This window comes from Brachycentrus maculatus, unplaced genomic scaffold (genome assembly GCF_059751285.1).
Source record: "Brachycentrus maculatus isolate JH-2025_06_01 unplaced genomic scaffold, ASM5975128v1 h1tg000077l, whole genome shotgun sequence".
In the NCBI taxonomy this organism is placed as follows: Eukaryota; Metazoa; Arthropoda; class Insecta; order Trichoptera; family Brachycentridae; genus Brachycentrus; species Brachycentrus maculatus.
In genome coordinates, this window is record NW_028280831.1 from 2,195,435 (window position 1) to 2,218,495 (window position 23,061).

General features: G+C 32.1%; 1 protein-coding gene across 2 annotated transcripts in view; it reads left to right on the forward strand.

Annotated features, from left to right (window-relative positions):
* Window positions 1-10,140, forward strand: part of LOC148311103 (mitogen-activated protein kinase kinase kinase 15-like) — a 30,561-nt gene extending 20,421 nt beyond the window's left edge. The window contains exons 18-25 of one of the 2 annotated variants that reach the window (XM_088257304.1): window positions 80-178; window positions 3,551-3,653; window positions 4,812-5,021; window positions 5,703-5,967; window positions 6,947-7,154; window positions 7,926-8,066; window positions 8,636-8,830; window positions 9,825-10,140. In XM_088257304.1, coding sequence (XP_088113430.1) covers window positions 80-178; window positions 3,551-3,653; window positions 4,812-5,021; window positions 5,703-5,967; window positions 6,947-7,154; window positions 7,926-8,066; window positions 8,636-8,830; window positions 9,825-10,086 — 1,483 coding nt within the window. In that variant the 3' untranslated portion in view covers window positions 10,087-10,140. The remainder of the gene's footprint in view (window positions 1-79; window positions 179-3,550; window positions 3,654-4,811; window positions 5,022-5,702; window positions 5,968-6,946; window positions 7,155-7,925; window positions 8,067-8,635; window positions 8,831-9,824) is intronic. The other variant, XM_088257305.1, reaches the window with a different exon arrangement.
* Window positions 10,141-23,061: the final 12,921 nt, after the last annotated feature.

Sequence of the window (23,061 nt, forward strand, 5' to 3'; positions counted from 1 at the left end):
TTAATACCCCCGTAATATGGGCGCATATTAAATTTTCTGTTTTCCCCTTCTCCCATTTGTTTTGTTTTTGCAAGTGTAGAATCACAATGGCCACTCGATCCATCCCCGCGCCCAGCCGCCTCGCCTCATCTCTGCTTTCTCCGATACAAATACACTCTCCGTCTCTGTCATACAGCAGGTAACGTGCACAAGTACTCCGCCATTACACTTGAGAGGTTTCTACCGTCGCATGAATGTTGTGTACCGATCCGGAAAATACATACATATTTGTCTTATACTGTACAGTACAACCTCAGGTTACAAACAGAAGTCTTGAGGAAAGAATGTGTCATTTTGCAAACAAAATTTCGAGTTCTGTTACTTCTTCTTGAACCTCGGGAAGATCATTGCGAAAGAACTAGAACTGTTCATAATGAGCAGTAAAAGATGTTGGAGGAAAAAATAGATACTTCATATATGGATAAGGAAGCTAGAATGTTTCTAGATCTTTGTTTAATTAAATACATATTGTAGTCATACAGGAGAAAGTGACCAAGTGCATTTTTTACAAAAACGTGATCATTGACTATTTGATATCTTACTAGCTTAATATTGCCCTGAAAAAAATCCCAAAGTATTTTAAACTTGGAAGTATAATACATTGACTTGTTGAAAATGAATAACTGCATTGATTTTTATTTTCTTACCAAGCAAAAGTGACTTAAATGGCCCTCTCGAACATTTTACGTTTTGTTAGTTGGTCACTTTCTCCTGTACGACTACGATATATGCAAAATGAAATTAATAGCAAATTTTTTTTGAAACTTAGCACTCCAAAATCTTTTTTGTTGTGTTGTTAATCTATCAAATGATAATGTTTTTTTTATTTAAGTTTTACTTAGTGTATATTATTATTTATTAAAATCTATTGTGACATGTTTCGATGCATTCCGCATCATTTTCAAACACCCTATGTGATGCTAGGTCTACATTTTGGAGTTGTTTCTTTGGTATATATTGAAGGAGGAAGAGGGGGTAGGAGCTGTTTCTTATTTTTATTTATTTTTTATCAGTGGGAACATTGACAATAGGGTAATTTGGTAGAGTACAAACAGTTTTACCGAATAAAAGTTTGTAACCTGAGGTTCCACGGTATCACTTAAAAATATTGATTAGCTGTCATTACACATATGTATTTTACTATGCGATTAATGCTGTCCATGCAAATGTTGAAATAAACCGCCTAAAAAACTGGCGGACAGGGTGCGTAAACTTATTAAAAAGGACCATGTATTTGACCGTGGGACAAGAAGTGTTCATGCCTTTTTTGAAAAGGCACACTAATAGAACGTAATTCGCTCCCTAAAATTCATATCTAAGGACATTCCACTAAGCCGAGCCAATAATAGCCTCATATAATTGCTCATTTAAAAATAAATGTCCTCAAAACAATTTTTTGGGTGCTTAAGTCAGTGACTTTCCTCATCGCTCGCATGTTAATCAGCTTGCCTATCGACCTATTGCAAACACACGTTCCCGGTCAGTTTGTGGGACAGTCCATTGCCGGTTGCATGTTCATCTATCAACTGCGAGATTATAATATGAATAAAGTTAACATTTGCCCAAGTACCTACTTTAAGAAATAAAACAAAAAACTTGACATCCGTAAATGCAATACTTGATCAAAATATCCACGCTGGCAACATAAAAATCCCAGGCAAAATGTTCATATTTGTGTAAAGGTGGAGACTGACCGGAGCATTTCGTCGTAACGTAACACGTTACGATGTGAACATTCAGGCAGTCAGTACACCGAGCCGAGCGCTCCATCCATAGTTTCGGATGCTCACTTATGCTCGCCGCAAGCGATGTTATGACGTTATGTTTGAACAAAATGCTCTGGTCAGACTCCACCTAAATATTCTGGCTTATGAATGACCGTGACAATGGAATAGTTCTTGATTTGTAATTCTTTGAAAGGGTTTTGTCATTGGAATGGCTTAGTGGTATGGCATTGCAGTTAACCTCATACAAATGCCGCATAAAGATTGAGCAAAATTTATTAGAATCTGAAACATATATTTTTTTACATCAACCAAATGCATGTTAAAGCTAGAATGCGGCATGCTCACACTGCCATATTATTTCAATAGGGTATTTGACCTTTTTGGACAACCTGATAAAAAAATTAAAAAAACTTTTCCAAGGAGGTCCTAAATTTTTGCAACAAAAAAGATGGCAATTCTTAGATACCCCTCATACCAAATCTTCATAAAGCTAAACATTTCCACTACATTTAGGAAATTTCTATTGGTAAACATATTCCATACCTCATATTAATGGAATATAGTAAATTAGTAACAAAATCTACTTTTAAATGCAATTTTTTATGTTGTATTAACAATGGTATATGTATTTAAAATATTATATACATTATATTTTAACCACATATTTTAAAATATGTGTAGGTTTTTTCCTACGCACGGTAAGACCACTAAAAAGGAAAACAGATATCACAAATTTACAACAGATATCACAATTTTTTCTGGGTTATTATCGAGTTTGATAACCGAGTAGTTCAAATAACTTGACCACACCCTGGCAGGCTTGAAAAAACTTCAGTTTTTGTAAAGTTGGCTGGTTAATTTTCATTGTAGACAGCTTTATGCCTTCATAAAGTCTTTCTGAGGTCTGTCTTATCAAATTACTGTACACTTTGTATTCCTTCATTTTCATTTTCAGGTAGTAAAGGCTTATAAGTAAAATGCAGTAAATGAAGAAATATTTTTCCTTTATGTAAGGGTATTTAAGGCAATTTATTCTCCGTTGAATTCTCAAATGCAATACAATTCAAAGTATAGTACTGCATTTTCTGAGGAAACACTCTTATATATACTTTTTTAGCCACATTCCCGGTAACCTGGCATTTTCACAAAATTGGCCACCCTTCGGTCCACATAAGGTTTTCAGGACTACTGTATATTAATTGCCATAGACATAAATTTTTTTGACTGTTGAGTGCTATGTGCTAGAAAATAGGAGTGGTTTGTGACAGAGTGGGGAATCAAACCCTCAACCTTAATTCCAAACTTCGTGACACCGTTGCAAGATCGCAACCCGATTTGGATACATCAGAGGTTAATGAAGTCAAAACATATTATAAATTGAGCAAATTATCTTTCGAATGGCTTGGTTGTTAGTGATAGTGGGAATAAATAATATTATATTCCAATTTAGCCAATTATTCATTTGATTGTTAGTCCAACAGCTCTCTGGCAAAATGTTTGAATTTTTTTCTTCTTTTTTAGTTGACAGCTTTTCAAGAATGTTATAGCCGAGATTATTTGTTCCAACATGCCGCTTGTGTTATTCCTGTATTGCTCAGTAACATTTGTCGAGTATTTTACTTACATTTATGTTTTAACCAATTTACAAAACTAATAAATTATATTGTGTTATGAGTTCATATTTCAAATAGAAAAAGAATAACCATAGTACGTTTGCTATATTTAAAAAAAATTAACTGCTTGTTTTATTTTATTAAATTGACCGATTTATTGACATGTTTCAGTACAATATGCAGTACACCTCCCATAGAAACGGACAGTGAAGGGTCCCATAATGGTATGGCCATTACAAGACGAAGTTCATCAGGAGGTCTGCTATCACCAGAAGTAAGGACAGGCAGAATTTATGCTATAATATTAAATAAATCAGAATCTTTCGTCACCCTTTTGTCACATTTGTTTAAAAATATCCAAAATTATTAATATATTAGATATCTTTAAAAGGTGAACAAAAGTAACTGAAATACATAGACTCAAAGTCTGTCTGACAATCCGGAACTCTTAACACATTGTTTGCAGGAGACACTTAAAAGCGTCTCTTACATACTGTTGGTAGACAGCGGGAGATGCTTATAAGCGTTCTATTTGCTTACTATTGGTAGAACGCGAGAGATGCCATAAAACATTGTACAGATCGGAATTGGGTTTACGGTTACTTGTGATTAGTATACTGAGGGTAGGGTGATAGACTGTCTGAGCATAATTAGGGCCGGGGTTGATGAAAAAAACCACCCAACAACAATGTGCTCATTGTTCCCACAGTCCGTCGCTTGCTTCTCTTATGCGTAACACCGGCACTGGTTTCTAGTTTTAATTTACTTAGTTGCTCATTCAATGAAGTGTTCTACGTCATAAACCCAATCCATGAAATACATTGATCAGATTGAAGAATAACTGGAAAGAAATCAAATATTGCCACCAGTATTGCAAGAGCATAAACTAATTTTTAATGCTAGAATTAATCGTATTTACATTTTACAATCTCTTGTGTCATTACCATTTTTATTTATTAATATGAATATTTTTATTCATCACAATGAATCTTTGTGTTCTGCTTTGATAATATTTTTGATAAAGTCTGGTAGAGTAGTAGACTTTAGTAAAAGACAATACCAATGAATTCAAAACAGCAAAAAGTTGAAGTATATAGAAATCTGCAGTCACTACCAGTCTGTTCTACCCAGAGATGAACAAGAAAAAAAGAGGTATAGAACACTCCCACAACATAAGACTCCTGGGTTACTTAAAATATACAAGTCATAAATATTAAGGGATTACAGATTGTTGTATTCTTACAATTTTTGTTACTAAAAAATGTATCAATGATACAAGAGATCATAAAAAGTAGAGGGTTGTTTGCTCCGGGGAAAATGGAGTATGTGTACTCGTACTTGCAATATTGGTGAAAATATTTTTTTCACGGATTGCGGCAGTAAATATGTATTTACAATTCTAAATAAGTACCTGTCTATTTCATTTATCCAGGTGGAAATTATGACATCATCTGGAACCCGATCTTCGACTGTTGTCGGCACAAACCTCGGTGACAGCGAGCAAGATGGATTCTATCTTCTGAAGAAGGACTCCCAGCGCAGGACTACGCTGTGTCGTGTCCTGGAACAAGACAGGAGTAAAATCTGCAACCAGTGGATGAGAAGCATCCAGCAGGATGTGAACTGCACCTTGTTAACTAAGGTAATATTAAGTACAACATCAAATACTGCACCCTGTGTAAAAGGGCCCAAGTTCCACTCTGATTTTTGGAATTTGTAATGCGATAATTTTTAAAATTTTGTGAATTAGTATGAATCAACCTTTCCCGTACTGATCACCCAAAGATTACACCTAATCTGAAGCGGGGTACCAAAAGACCCTAATTCATATTTGAATGGAAATCATAGTAACTCAGAGTTGCAGAGTCACATATTCCACATCCTTTCGAGCGCGCTGTCAAGTGTCGACTAAGCGAGAGCGAGACGATAAGCGAAAGGCCAGAAATCGGAATATCAAACAATAGCAGAGTAATCTAATTGTCTCACTCTCTCCTTGTTGTAATATCACATTTATTAGAGTGAAAGAAATAATATGTTGCTAGCAGACAAAAAACTAATGTCCTGATATATAAGTACGTAGAACTTGCGGTACCGACTTATTGTGCTTTTTATAAAAAACAATGTTTTGAAACATTTAATGATTTGAAATTATAAAAATAAGAAAGGGAAAATTTTCTTTAATATTATTTTTGAGCTACTTACTCGATATTACAAAAAATATGGACTAAGTAGCTCTTATAATACTAAAGTTATCAAATTAAAATTCATATATGGGGGATTTTGATCTCCATGGCTAGGTTAATCAATCATACCTCATTTCCAGCTGCACTTGGAGCCTTTGATGGGGGCGCTCAAGGAGTACATCATGCATCAAGACCGGGAGTGTCTGGAGAGGGTTATCACCTCCCTGAAGGAGGAGCTGGACTTCGACTCGGACGCCATCAACCAGCTGCACCTCGCCATCTACCAGTTCCAGGAGGCTGTCAACGTCATACTGCGCATGCACAGCATCAAGCCTCACTGGATGTTCGCCTTGGATAACCTCGTGAGGAATGCCGTTCAGGCAGCCATTACAGTCTTGTCGCCAGGTAAATAAATATGCTACATAATTCATTGAAAAAATATCAAATTAGTAATATTTTTTTAATTAATAAGGGTCGGGTTGTGGTCCTGTAGTTAGTGTCGCGGACTCTTGAGTCAAAGTTTCTCTGTTCGAACCCGCTCTACCACAATTTCATTTCTATTTCTAGTAATGATCCGCTTAGGCTCACAGAAATAGTATAAAATTGAAGTATTTTTGTAAATAATAAAAACACATATATATCTCTGTAACCTTTAACTGCCGGCACGTACATGTATGGCGGTACCCAGCACACTGCAAATTTTACTACAAAAATAAAACTTTCTAAACATATCGTTATTGAAAGTGTAATAATGTTTATTTATAAAACTTACCAAATAAATGAAGAGCGCGCCAGTTGTGCAGTCATTTATCCATAATCATAAAATTAATTGTTCATGGTGCAGAGTTGTCACAAAATTTGTCATAGAAAATATAAAAACTTGATTATATGTCAAAAGTAATTGTTTGTGTTCGTTTAATATTAAAAGTATACACACACACACACACTATGATTTGAAAAAATTAAAAATCATCAGAGTCGACACTAAAATCACTGTCATCAGATTCGACAGTGACGGCAACTCGGGGATTATTGGACAATCCTGAGCGTCATCAGTTGTTCCGACGACAAAGCTCTCTTTAATTTAATTTTATGTAAAAACTAATTTGGTTTCAATTCTAAGTATGCAAAGATATTATTAATAGATTCACTATGCGTTCAATATATTTGTACATTTTAAATAATTGATTTTCTTTACTAAAATCCCATTTAAAACGGCGCGTCTTAAGACGTAATTTTGTATGAGCGGCGCTCCGTTCACAGAAAATTATGCGTCTTAAGACGCTTTTGGCAGTTAACTGGCTAAGCATCAAACGACCGAACGGGTAGAAATACCTTTCCCGTCCTAAGTGTGTTAATAAAGCAATCTTTTTCCCTTTTTTAGAACTGGGAGCCAATTTGGCCGGTCAGGATGCAGCCGTAGCGGGTCGCGAAGAGGGGGGGATACCCAGCAAAGGAGGGGCAGCTAGGAGGGGGGAAGGGGACTGTCCCTCCGCCATCAACTCAGTCAGTTCCAACAATACCAACAACAGCCTGCTCAGGGGAGCCCTGGAAAACCAGGTCATACAGCAGCTGAGGGCTGATAATCACAGGTTACATATTTTTTATTTATTACCACGTCCAAGCCAGACCTGCACCCCGTAGTTTGGACCACTGCTTGCATTGTAAATGATGGTTAACTCTTTTTCTATGTTCATAACATGTATAGATTTGTCAAATACAGCTACAGGTGTTGCATACTTAAACCATGGATATGTTGAAAAAATTCAACACTCTATTATAATTTAATTTATACATTTTATACACAGTCTTTGTATCACAAGGTTGTATAAATATATTAATTGGTTTGGCATTAACATTGGAATAACATGAAGATTTTAATAAAAAATTAAAAACACTTTAAACATACGTTTATTATAAATTGCTGTAATATTTATATTTTCACCTGTTGATAAGAAAATTTATCGTTCTCAAAAGTAGTCGTGTTTACATTAATAAACAAACTCGAAAGTGGTCTTATACGGGGTGTATATAATAATGTTATAAATATACTGTTAACAGGCACCGTGGCGTAGTTGGGTAGACGCTCAACTGCGAAACTAGCATCGCAGGTTCGATTCCCACCAATGCAAAATGAATTTCAGAAAGATTTATTTTCAATTGGTCTGGGTGTTTGTGATGTATTTTTCGCATTTACTTTCCTTATCCTTACTATCCTACCTGCAGACAAGCATCTAAAATAGACGCTTTGCGGGTAATTAATTTATTTAAAAAAATCTTTTTCCATTTCAATGTCGATTTATTTAATTTGAATTCTTAGTAATGTATTTATTGTATTTTTATTTTATATGATAATTTTACAGACTGGTACAAGAAATGATGACCAGCGAACAAGCATACCAATCCCTCATCAAGCAAATCCTCGAGGAACACAAATCCAGATTCCAACTGATGTCAGATCTTTGCCAGCAGCTAACACAAGTGGATAGTCTAGTCAAAAAGGGGTTAGTTCAAATGTCTTCCTTGCAATATTGTTTAATTCATTATGTGTATGAGATATGTCTTCATCTTCTGACCTCCCTCTATGTCAGTGGTGGGCAAATTTATTAGCCAAAGAGCCAAATATGCACATACAACGATCAAAAAATTATTGAGAGATCAAAAAATTATTTAACTCATTCTTCTTCTTCTCCATCTTATTCCTCATTGCTGAGGGTTGTGACCCTTGCAGAAGCAATGACTCTTCTCCAGTTATCCCTTGACTGCGCTGCACGTAGCGCTCCAACCACTGAGGTGCCTGCTGCTGCCTTAATTTGATCGGTCCATCGTGTGGGGGATCTTCCTCTCCCTCTCTTTCCCTCCAGGCTACCGATCGAGATTTGTGCACTGATTGCCGTGAATAGCTGTAAGCCAAAAACCGAACCAAGTAATGACTCATTTGAAAAAAGTCACCATTTAATTCGGTTTTTTAATTCAACTGTCCATCTCCACTCTGCACCATTGTAGATTGGTGTTGACATATTAGAAAAATTTTTTTTATTAATGTATGTACATATTTTTGTTCTATTTGTAGACATGAAAACTCCACCCCTACTAGTCCCAAGAAGGAAGAGATTTACAAACCACGGATAGATGTTAGACTGTCCGAGTGGTTGAAGGATCACGGGGTAACACAACAGGCTATAGATATAATTACTTCGGAAGAGTATACTCTGGAAGACTTCTTGGCTCACATCCAAAGAGAAGATCTGAAGAAAATGCAGCTAAAGTAAGCGTGTCATAATGAAAATATTAGATTAAAGTTTGTACTGACATTTGTAGTTTTTTCTACTTCTATTTTATTTGACCAGTGACGAGGATTCCGTCATTACTGACATTATCAAACTAGTCTGTCATCACCAGCCTGATAATGTCGGTAATGATGAAAAGTAGAAAAAAATATATAGGAACTATTTTACAGTACTATAATAGTATCATAGTGTATAACTAGGATACTACATATTACAGTGCTACAAAACTATTTTATTATAATTAAAATACTTTTGAAGTGCCATATATTAGTATTGTAACTAGGATACTATTATAGCGCTACAATATAATCCAAATTGCACACATATCTTCTTTGTATTGTAATGTAACTAGGATATTATTGTAGCGCTACAATAGAATCCCAATTGCACATATATCTTCTTCGTATTGTAATTAGGATACTATTGTAGCACTAAAATAGAATCCCAGTTGCACACATATCGCTCACTCCTTTCAAGAACGTCAAAAATAAAAAAACTTGATTTTTCATGAGAACGTTTTTAAAGTTTAAAAATATAATACAATGTATTAAAAATAAATATCAAGCCACTTATTGAACTTTTTACTGTGCAACTGTACAGATCTTTTTATGTAAAACCTGAATGTTTTTTCTCCATTTGAAAAATATTTACATAGTATATTTAAAAAATAATTAAACAATACCTTTTCTTCAAAATGCAAAAACAATACTTTCTGCCCTGTAGCGGGTAAATATTAAGTTAAAAATATCCCGCTTTTGCTGGGATATAGTACATTTTCGGCGCATTTTGAAAACATGCACAACTGAAAATTGACGATTTTTGATTTATGACGTTCTTGAAAGGAGTGAGCGACATATCTTCTTTGTATTGTAATATGTATAACTAGGATACTATTGTAGCGCTACAATAGAATCCCAATTGCACATATTCTCTTCTCGTAGTATTAACTATTTGATTTTTCTAAATATTTAGAGGTGGCGTTGAATTACGCATATGGCGAGCTCTAGTGGAGCACAGATTTCTCGACGAACCGAACAAGCGGTCCAAGAGCCACCACCGGAGGGAGAGCGGCAGCGAGGTGGACACGGACCCGGCCAGCACGATGGTCGTGGTGGAGTGCCAGAAGTGCACCTCCAGCAACGGGGGCCCGCCCCCCTCCAAGGGGGCCCTGGACCTCGGCAGCCAGGACGAGAGCGCGGAGGACTACAGCGGCAGCGGAATTATCAACCTATGACTATCTCCCGGATGGTGCAGTCTTCAGTAATTCTATAACATTTATTTTTAAAAATTTTGCGTTTAATTTGTAGAACTCCATTTTAATTTACAATATGTATTAAATGTTAAATTGAACAGTGATTTTTTTAAGTCTACTAAATTGTATTTTATCGTTAAAAAAACACATAAAAATTAATTTTGTGACAATTGTTTCGCCTAGTTATGGCATTTTCAAAAGATTTAATCTTCACATCCGTTTGAAAATGCCATAACTAGGCGAAACAATTGTCACAAAATTGATTTTTTTTGGATTTTCTACAATAAAATACAACTGAGTAGACTCATAAAAACAGTGTTTGATTTTACATTTAATGCATAAATTCTATATCAATCTATTGGTATAAATAATAATCATAATAAGGGTATTATCACTAACAAATCATCACATTGGCCTCAATGTAACTTGGTATTTTTCAACATTTTGAGTGTGTCCAAATACTTGTTCACAAATCTGGATTATCTCCAATTACAAGAGTTATTTTTCATATTATTTTTTAACATCTCAACAAAGACAAAAAGTGATCACTTAAACCAACGTATGACAGTCGTAAGCCCCGTAAATGCCCAGACTTTCATATTCTTCTTCATCTTTGTTGGTATTTTTCTACCAAAAAATCAATATTATAGTTAAATCTCAGATTTTGAAATCTACCTATCCATATGTGACTTGAAATGCAATGACTAATGAAAAAATTACAATATTTTCTTCTTATGATCCCTATCCACACCTAATCGGCTGTCCAAACTCTAAACACAGTAAGGGACATTTTTTTTGTAGTTCGTTATTTTTGAATTTTTGGAATAAGTAGATTCTACTTAGTCCAAAAATGCAAATAAAACGTACTACAAAAAAATGTCCCTTACTGTGTTTTAAGTTTGGACAGCCGTAATAGTGCATGTATATTGTATGTCAGAGCGATACAGATTTAGCTTATATTTCTTACACTTCTGATTCTTGGATATGAAAGTGGAATATATTTAATAGCATACAAATGATGTAAGTGAAGCTCAGTTTAAAAAACATTGCTGTAATGTGAGTAAGGAATAAAACGTTACATATATAGAAAGTATGCAGCAGGAGAATAACGGCAATGGCTAGGGTATTTCAAGGTTCCATACCTGTACTCCCACAATCTTGTGTAATTTGGACACAGTCATGTGTACAGGTCACTTAACTTTATAACACACATAAGAAATGCTGTCTCATTTACTTTGTCATGCAAATTTAAAATTCAACAGGAAAATAACACGTTTCATCTGGGCCAGTGACCAAATACTATAAAAAAATCTCAAGACGATGTACTATTCTGTTTGAAATTTTCTTACACTTAAATTGTGCTGACAACATTTGTAATGTCATTGCGAGTTGTCGGTCAGACTTGAGATCGTTTCTTAGACTTGGCTATCTATGAGCTCCATTACTCAACTCCTACTGTGTAGTTTGTGGACCATATTCAAATGAAATCTCTTTTGGACTCATTCTAACGCCATCGGTACTAAGTTACGCAATATGACGCCAAGCAACTAGATTGAAGTTTTACTAATGGAAACTAAAAGATATCTTATATAGACTGTGAAAATTGTGAAATTCCTTCTGAGTAATAATACCCTTTTGTTTGTTGTTAATTGACTAGTTGTTTTCATTGTTGTTTAGTGTTGTGTCAAATGTTTGGCCTCACAAATTTTGCTTCAATTCATAAATTTTAGGGTTGCTTTAAACCCTAAGGTCTCACCACAACCGTTTGTAACATACTAAAAAATAAAAATGTAATAAATGTGTAAATCGAAGCATCGCAAAATATTATTTTATGATGCTTGGATTTCCAGTTTGATTTGTATTCAAGTTGAGATTTCTATAATATACATTTATATAATTATGTTAGATTACACCGTAGCCACATTGACACAGCATTAATAGCAAAAAAACTGCAAAATTTTACAAATATTTTTTCGCGTCACTCTGATTAACTAATGAAGTTGCTTAATAAGAACTAAAAAAAAAATTGACACAATTTATTTTCCAGTCACATTGACATTTGAGATTTTTTTGTCCAATAAACCACATAATGCTTATAATCATTCTCCGATTGACATTTGAAATGCTATAAAAATGTCTTTATTTTTTCTCAATTTATTGTATTGAATTTGAAATAGACTGATAATGCATTCATTTTCATGTATAGATTTTTATTTTAGTAAAACATATAAAAATTTTACATTCATTAAAAGCTTGTTTATTTGAAATAAAAGCAAACAAAAAAATACACATTTGAATAAGCAAATAATATAATTTTTTTACTCATTTCCATAAAAAAAAACTGATGAGCAGTGTTCAACATTGCTTATTTGAAAATATTAAGAAAAACAATTGTTTTTAAAAATTTTCCACTTCTTTCAAAAGGTTTATACAAATATCTTAATTTCAAAAGTTTATTTTTGTGAATTTCAAATTAACAAGCTTTTTATTTACCAAAAAATTATGAAAAAAACGGCAAAAAGTTTCAATAGAAAAAAAACTTAATGATATCTCGTATTCAACAAAAATATTTAAAATCAATTTTTGTCTTCCTGGTACATATATCTTTTGATTATTTCTACTAAATTCTATTAAAAAGACTCACCATCCTAAAATTAATTGTAGTTTTACTATGTATAGAATAATATTGTTTCTTTTGGATTTGAATCCTGATTTAATAGTGCCTTGAATTATATTAAAAATAGACTGATAAGTTTTGGCACAAATTGAATATATAATTTTAAATCTGTTAATACATATAACATCGTAAAATTATTTTATTTACAATATAAATTTTATTTTTAAAAGCCATTTTAGATACCTTATAATTGAAAATTAACATAATAAATATGATATACTATGTATATTGTAGTTTTAAAGTAATGATAATGAATCTATGTTTGATCCTAACAAAATCTAGTAAACTAATTATGTATAATTTTATTTAACTTAGGGTAAGTTCTGAGATTTCTAGTAATATTGTTTAGTTTATATTCAGGCTTCAAAGGCCACAATTTTGAAGTTATTAAGTTTTAGTATAGTTTTACACAAGATTAAAGAACTCCCTAAACAGTCAAATATTGGTATTTTTAAGCAAAGTATGCATACTGTCATCTCATAATACCAACTAAACAGAATGGCAGAATTAATTCATTTGTATAAACACCTCTCACATCCACAAAAAAATAGTGAAATCGTCAATGTTCATTATATTCATAGAATATTACTAAATACTGTCAGTTGAAAGGTAAAACTTATGTGCCATACAGTTAGTATGCCTTTATAAGAACATTGGAAAGCATTTAGTACAGTAAAACCTCGTTTTTATGTTTCTCATTTTGTACATTTACCACTTTTTATACTCATTTCACTTCCTCGACATCAGTCAAGAAAAATTGGTTTAAACAATGTTGAAAATAACCTGGTGGCATTTATAATAAATTTCTCTCCATTGAAATCATCTTTTAAGTCATATTTTTGTTTCATAACCTGACAATCATGTTTTTCTTAAAGATATAAGTTTGGAGAAATGTTTGATCACAAGAAATAATATAAGTATAAAAAAACTTAAAAAAATAAGTCACTTAGTGTACAGCTGTGAAAATACCGCTTTAAACATTTAATACCTATATGGAATGGTACCCCTGATTATCAATCTCGTTTTATACACATTTTTATAATTATTTTACGTATTTGAAAGCATAATATGATGAGTATCTAGTTACAATCAAATCTATGGTTATTTCTACTCAAACTCCCTGGAAAATAGAATATCTTTCATCTTAAATGAATACACTAAATGTTTGATAAATTGGTGCTATATTTTGGTATTATATTTTACTATTGGTTAAATTTTATTTTTGTGCAATAAAATATATACCTCCATGTGAATTTGACAATGAAATTGTATGAAAATGGAAAACGTGGCCTTATTTAAATTTGCCTTAATACCGCCTTTACTTGTTGATTGGAAATGTATTAAAAACTTGCTGATACGTATAACATTGACATCCATAATGAGAGCCTTATGAAACGTTGTATTGATATATATGTACCAACGCGTTAATTTTACTTTTATAATACTGTTGTTTATTACAATTTATATTATTTTATCTTTTAAATATAATTTTTTTAGTATGGTGCAATAAATTATTATCTTTTAAATGCCCATAATTTTTATTTCAATATGGCATAAAAAAAAAAAAATCTGCAATAACAGTTTTGATTTTCACAACATTATTTGGCTGTAATTTTTTTAAATTAAAGTGTCTAATTTTTATAGCAGCTACATTATTTTGTGATAAAATAAAATGTATGTTAAAAAATGCACAAAAGTGTGATAATTAATTTTCATAATTATATTTTTCCGCTGATAACTAAGGATTAAAATGTTTGAGATTGAAAATATAAAAACTTAATTTTTTTAATGAAAAATATCTTAGTTTTGAATAGCACAAATGAATACGATTTTTTCGTTTAATTATGCTAGATGAAATAAAGATACTGTGCAAATTAAAATAAATAAACCGTTTATATCTGAATACGTAGTTTGTTAGTTTCTAATGGTAGGGACTGACCAAAGCCATTTCGTCGTAACGTGACACGTTACGTTGCGAGCATTCGTATAGTCAGTACAGCGAGCCGAGAGCTCCATCCATAGTTTCAGGCGCTGCGAGTGAAATTACGACGTTACGTTACGACTAAATGCTCCGGTCAGTCCTTACCTTAAGGCACACTTAGTCTTTAAAAGTTTACTTCACTTCTGTTGTAAAAATTCTGAAATTAATGCGCAACAAAGAGAGAGGAAGTTATTTTTATAATATTTAAAAAATGGAGTTGTGCTTCCATAAAATGATCTTCTATTTTGCAAAGTGAATATGATAGTTACATATGTCTACCATTGTTTTCCTGTATGAGGGGCATAAAAGTAGCCTATTTTCTATAATTGATATATTGCGATTGTTTTTGCCTAGAATTTTCACTCATGAATTACACGAAATTATAGTAACTTTAAACATAAAGAGTAAATCCACTCACGAGTAGGCATAGGCTATGAAACTTAAAAAGTTGAAGCCTGAGTAGGGTCATGATAAGCGGTGTTGTATAAGCCGTAGTTAGATTTCAGAGTCACCTGGACTTTAGGTAATTAAAAAAAATTGATATATTTGAGTTTTTGCTTGATAATTGTTGTAAGATCTGTATATTATACAGAATTGGAAAAACAAAGTATGAATATGCCTACAATGATTAAAGAAAACACTTGTTTTTTACCACTTGAGTTTTATTAAAGACTACATGTTTCAGAAGTTAAACTTCCATCATTCAGGTCTGTATAATAACTATTATAATAGTTATTATACAGACCTGAATGATGGAAGTTTAACTTCTGAAACATGTAGTCTTTAATAAAACTCAAGTGGTAAAAAACAAGTGTTTTCTTTAATCATTGTAATATGTCTTACCACAAAGTTAATGCCGAAACAATAAATAAGAATATGCCTGGCCTGTTTGTTAAATGATATAATCTTATAATCTAACTATTTACAAAAAATCTTTGAAAATATTTTTGAATGTTTAAAAAAAAGTTTCTTGTTACGGCAAAGGTATGATTATTGCGAAAAAGTAGTTTTGATTTTATTCAGTATGAGATATTTCTTGTAAAATAAAATAAAAAAATACAACTTCTAGTTAAACATACGTTTATTTTAATAAACATAGTAATATTTTTGATAATCTATTGTTATTAATACAGAAATTAACTACAAATTAAACTGACACATGCTCACCCTTTCAACGTCATATACATATCAAAAAACTTGATTTTTCAGGAGATCGTTTTTAAAGTTTAAAAATATTAAAAATAAATATCAAGCCGCTTATTGAACTTTTTACTGTGCAACAGATCTTTTTAGGTAAAACCCGAATGTTTTTTCTCCGTTTGAAAAATATTTAGTGTATTTAAAAAAAATATTAAACAATACCTTCTCTTCAAAATGCAAAAACAACACATTCTGCCCTGTAGCGCGTAAATATTAAGCTAAAAATATGCCACTTTTGCTGGGATATAGTACAATTTCTGGGCATTTCAAAAACATGCACAACTGAAAATTGACGATTTTTGATGCATATATGACGTTGAAAGAAGTGAGCGACATGGTGTCTCAATTTTTTACTGTAACATCGTTATCGCATTATTATAGTGTCTAATAAATAAAAATGAAAAAAATACAGGCTTCTGAAAGGAAAAGGTACAAATTATTTATGTAAAATTAGTCAGAATGTGGTTTAAATACTTTAAATTTTCTCAAAAAACTAATTTATAAGAAAGTTATGCAATTTCTCGCAAAATGCCTCCTTAGATAAATGAATTTATTGCAGTACAGGATAATTATTTTTTTTTATAAATATGTATATGTAATTTCAATAGTTAAGTTCTTTTAACAAAAATAAAAACTAATCATCACTTTAGTACCTAAATAAAATATTTTCATTTAATCAAAATGGATTAATTAATGTTTGTTTTATCTTAATTGTAAAATAAGAAATAAATACCAATGCAATTAGAATTATGTTTTTTATTTATTTTTATGAATATCGTCTTTTATTATGCTCATAGTACGCTGGTGATTTGTATCACTGGTTCCACCACCTTTCTTGGAAATGTACTCTGACAGGGTGGAAAAACATTTATACACAAAAAAGACCTGGATAAATATATCGTAGTCATACAGGAGAAAGTGAATAAGTGCATTTGTTTACAAAAACGTGATCTTTGACTGTCTGATATCTTACTAGCTTTAATATTGCCCTGAAAAAATCCGAAAGTGATTTAAAATTTTGAGTGTAATATATATAGTCTTGTTAAAAATCAATAATTACTAATGTTTATTTTCTTGCCAAGCAAAAGTGACTTAAATGGCCCTCCTGAACATTTTATGTTTTGTTAGTTGGTCACTTTCTCCTGTACGACTACGATATATCTAACTAACTAACCATCAACATTTTGAGTGTGTCCAAACACTTGTTCACAAATCTGGAATATCTCCAATTATGGCAGTATTTTTCATCCTACTAGTGAAGTTCTAGTGATTCAAGAACAATGTTTCAAAATTGGTTCATATATATAGAACTTCCAAGAATTTGAGTAGTGTGGTTGTCAATAATGGGTAGAATTGATGAATGTTACACGTGTGTAAAGTGATCACTTAAACCAGCCTATGACGGTCATCAGCCCCGTAAATGCCCAGACTTCCATATTCTTCTTCATCTTTGATGAGATGTCAAAAAATAATACGAACTAACCATCACGCCGCTGCTCCGCAGGGGTGGGTAGAGAGAATGGAATGCCTCGCCAATATGTCTTTGCAAACAATTTTCGTCGCTTCCACATTGATGCGTTTCTTCTAACGTACCTACCCTTTGATTATTCTGACCCTTGACCTGACCACTTTTAAGTATGTGAAGTACTTGATCATGCCAAGTTTTCCTCGGTATTCTTCGTTTCTATTACCAACCACACCAGACTCATATTTATCAATCATTCGTATCGCACGTCCAAACCATCTCAGCCTTGCATTATTTCCTTATATCACATGTTGAGAGATTTTTTAGGCAACTAATAAATATTTTTAAAAAACCCACTCTCCCACAATTTGATACCTGTTTTAGTAATGAGCTGCTAAGAGTCACGAAAATGCTATGAAATATTTGTGGATATAATACAACTACAAATAAATCTCTTTTAAAAAAAAAACCACTACTGTATCCAACAATCTAGAGCGCAGGACTGATCACATCGCTAATTATTATTGGTCATTATCCGCAACAATGGTGCATAGGGCACTATACCAAATTGATACAATCTTTTGTTGATAGTTATATGAAGGCGCTACAGTCTAGGGTTAAATAAATATTATAGTTAAAAAATACTATTTTTATTTTTTTAAATCCCCCCTCCCTGGGAATCAATTAGAGATCTCCAACTTGATAGCCAAACAATTACACTTCATGTAATGGGCGAATATTCAAACCGATAAAGTACCCTATGTACCATTGTTCGCAAATACGGTGGGAAGATTGCTGTGAGAAGCGAGAATTACTGGACCAACTTAGAAATCCTCAAGGGTTTTAGCGCTCCATATAAGTTATACGTTATCCGCCTAATTAATACACCTACCTATAATATACGTAATCTACGTTTATAAAATACATTCAAACAAACATAATAATCTCGAAACAGCTCCAGACTTAAGTGCGTCGTATATTGCAGCAAATACTATCGTTGGTACTACAACCCAACAAAGATAATGCCACATAATCTCCACCGCTAGGGGTGGAAAATTTATTGAGTATGCATTATCATAAAATGGCGGAAACTCGAAGTCAAAATCGAAATTTTTTTGTACAAAAAGTTAAATTATTTTTGCGTTATCAACATGTTTGTGACATCCAATGGTCAACCAAAATAAAAACGCTATAAAATAATAAGAACAACTGATATTGTCGCCTTATAACTGACTGGTATATGTATTGAACATAATAATTTCTAACGTTCTCCTGTTGAAACTAACACGAATTTCAATCAATATATGTCGTTGAATTATCCATAGTGATGAGGCAGCAATATCGGGTTGCCTTAAAGAAAAAACTGAAAGAATAAATGCGTGAATATTGAGAGAAAAGTAAACATAAACAAGACATCTGTAAGATTGATGGGCACATAAGGGATAGAGACCAGAGCAGACACAGCGAGAAACAAATCTCTTCTAAGAACTTCAGATATTAGGAAATTGAGGTGCATAACCGAAAACACGTTGAGAGACCAAATAAGGAACACGGAAATTCGGAAAATATGTAGCACGGAGGATATAGCCAGATGGGAAATAAGACGTTTCTGGAATGCCTATGTCAATAGAATGCAAGAAAATTGACTGGCCCAAATTACTCTTCAAGGGAATCCAGATGGACCTGGCAGTCCACATTAAAAGAGACGGATAACGGATCGTCGGATCCATGAGAAGGAAGAAGAAGAATAGGGGTTTATACATATCGCTCACTCCTATCAAGAATGTCATAAATCAAAAATCGTCAATTTTCAGTTGTTCATGTTTTCGGAATGCCCAGAAAATGTACTTTATCCCAGCAAAAGAAGCATATTTTTAACTTAATAATTACCCGTCACAGGGCAGAAAATGTTATTTTTGCATTTTGAAGAACAGGTATTGTTTAATTATTTTTTTAAATATACTTAATATTTTTCAAATAGTGAAAAAAAAATCTGGTTTTACCTAAAAAGATCTGTTATAAGTTCAATAAATTGCTTGATATTTATTTTTAATACATACACTGTGTTATATTTTTAAACTTTAAAAACGATCTCCGGAAAAATCAAGTTTTTTTTTATTTATGAATTTATATATATATATATATATATATATATATATATATATATATATATATATATATATATATATATATATATATATATATATATATATATATATATATATATATATATATATATATATATATATATATATATATATATATATATATATATATATATATATATATATATATATATATATATATATATATATATATATATATATATATATATATATATATATATATATATATATATATATATATATATATATATATATATATATATATATATATATATATATATATATATATATATATATATATATATATATATATATATATATATATATATATATATATATATATATATATATATATATATATATATTAGGTCGCTTAGGCTCACAGAAATAGTATGAAATTGAAGTATTTTTGTAAATAATAAAAACACAAATATTTCTCTTTTATAATACATAAAAAATATATTTTCATACATACACGCCGATTACTCCGATTCCTGACTTGAATACTTTCAAGTATTTGAAAAAATTGATCATGCCAAGTTTTCCTCGGTTTTCCTCTGCTTCTATTACCAACCACATGTGTCCTTTAAACTTGTTTAACTATTATTTCTTCATTCACTTGATTAACATACCCAAACCATCTAAACACACCATATTGTATTATACATATAAAAAACATACCATTTACCTATACATATGTAAATATGCCATATACCATATACATATTTATTTACAAGGTTTTGTAATAATATATTCAAATTAAATTAATACGTACATATGTATGTACTCGCACATAATAGGCATTACCTATGTTTTTATTTGTGGTATAATTAAAACTCCTTTGTAGGCTATAATAATACATGTAAAACACTTATCTTGCCTAAACAAAAATTATAAATATCGCAGTCATACAGGAGAAAGCGACCAAGTGCATTGTTTAAAAAAAACGTGATGATTGACTATTTGATATCTTACTAGCTTAATACTGCCCTAAAAAATTCCGAAATAATTTTAAACTTGGAAGTATAATATATTGACTGGGTAAAAATGACTAACTGCATTGATGTTTACTTTCTTGCCAAACTAAAGTGATTTAAATTGCCCTCCTGAACATTTTACGTTTTGGTAGTTGGTCACTTTCTCCTGTACGACTACGATATGACCAGTTGAGAAAATATAAAAATTTGTTTTAAAAAATGGAAAGGTTTTTTTTACTCTGATTCTCCTACCTTTCATAATTCAATGTTTGAACATTAATTACTGTTAGTATATGAAATCATGAAACAAAACCAAACAATGTAAGAATTCTCGATGACACTTGTATCTACCCCTTAAATGACAAAGGGGTGCTGTTTTCGGATGTGACTTTATCTTTCTTCGCGCGCCCTTTCGCGCCCTACAACCCCCAACTGCCTAACTGGCGTCCAATCTTCCGACGCATCAATCATCCGTCCGAAATGTCACTTAGACCTCTTCATTCAGCGCTCCATTATGAATTATAAGCGGCATTTGTTACTCCTTTCGCAGATTAAAAAATACATTAGGCCCCTTGTGACATCCACCTGTTTTGGATAGTATATTTTTGTATACACCCCTGGTAGCATTTATGTCGGAAAACCGAAGATTGATATATTTATGTTTGAGAGCATACTTCTGCTATATTAGCATTGGTAATGTTTAAAATAATAAAATGGGATTGGAAAAATTCAAGAGCTTTTCCGAACAGCTCAGGATAAGGAAGCCTTAGTCATGATAATCTTCATCATCCGGAAGACAGAATGAAGAGACAATACGTACACCTACCTTTATACAATAATATATACAGGGTCCTTTATAAAGGTATGTACATAATGCGCATTTCTGAAAAAAAAAGATTTATTGATCGCACCGGTACAAATGCTTTAAATTCTTCTAATATAGGTATATATTTTGAAACAAATACACTCAAAAACTTATTTCAATCTCTTGTCTTAATTTTTGGCGTATATTTAGTGCACAATGTAGCGTGTTTAGCTATTGTGTACGCGGTCTCGAGTTCGATTACCGCTTAGAGTACACGGCCGCGGTACACATTGCAATTTGGGCAGATAGTTTTCCAATTTATAAAATTGTTTCACGTGTTGATGAGACCATCTGTAGTTTACGAAACTTGTCTTGTTAATATTAATACGTTTTATTTTATATTTAAAACTATCCCACAAAGCCCAATCAATACATAATACTTTGTCATATATTTTGACAATTTTATCTCAGTCATATGGAATACATCACTGGCAGTACTACAGTCCAACAGTTGACCCTCTTGCAGTTAGGAAGGTCGTAAATCACGAACCAGATTGTGCGCGTGGAGATCGAATAAAAATTGAATCATTTATTAAAAATATTAACGTTTTAAATTTTTCAACTCCCTCAACATGTTTCCCTTGTGGTTTGAATATTTTTCTGATGAAATTTGAATTTTGTGCGTTTCTAATATTGGATATACCTGTTTCCAATGTGTTGAACTTTTACTAGTAGACATCGATATCATTGTGTAAAATTATAAAATATGCCAAAAATTGTAAGAACGCAGAATTTTATTTGACCAGCAACCAGGTTTCGTCGTTACCGACATCACCAATCTGATGATGTCGGTTACGACTAAACCCGGTTTCTGGTCAAATAAAATTCATATGGAAAAATTACGTTCTTGTTATTTTATAGTTATATAGTTGTGTCGGGTTGTGGTCCTATGATTAGTTTTCATATGATTAGTGTTGATAAGAGTTTATCGTTTCAAACCCACCTTACTACAAGTTGATACCTATTTCTTATAATGAGCCGTTTAGGCTCACATAAATAGTATAAAATTGAAATATTTGCGTAAATAATAAAAATACAAATATTTCACAAAAATGTAATACTGCACAAAATCTAGAATACCTTATTTTTAATACAACCTTGAGGCGATTTTTCATGAAAATGGCTTTATAAAAATTAGCCACATTCATTATACATAATTATATTGACTTGTGGTTGGCGCGTTCGGCTACCGTGCTGGTGGTCTCGGATACCTACGGGGGTAAAAATGAATAAATTATATTTTTTACGCTAATATTTATTTTTAATTACCCGGAAGCGGTGTCGTGCACAGAGTTTTTAATCAGGGCAGGCAGTAGGATTTGTTATGGATAAGGCCTATGCCTTAGCCTACTATGGGCACTGGTCGTGTTTCTATATGGAACGCGAGTAATTCACGGCTCTGCCCTCAGCTTAGGGCTGATCACACTTCCTTCATGTATTTAACGATCAATATAACACTGCCTGATTACAATGCAGTGCCCTTTGCATCATTAAGTGTGGATGAGGGTTAGGAAAAATACTGAATCAGGATTTTATTTATATATATTTCATAATATCGCTCACTCCTTTCAAGAACGTCATAAATAAAAAAAAAACTTGATTTTTCAGGAGACCGTTTTAAAATTTTAAAAATATAACACAAATATCAAGCCACTTATTGAACTTT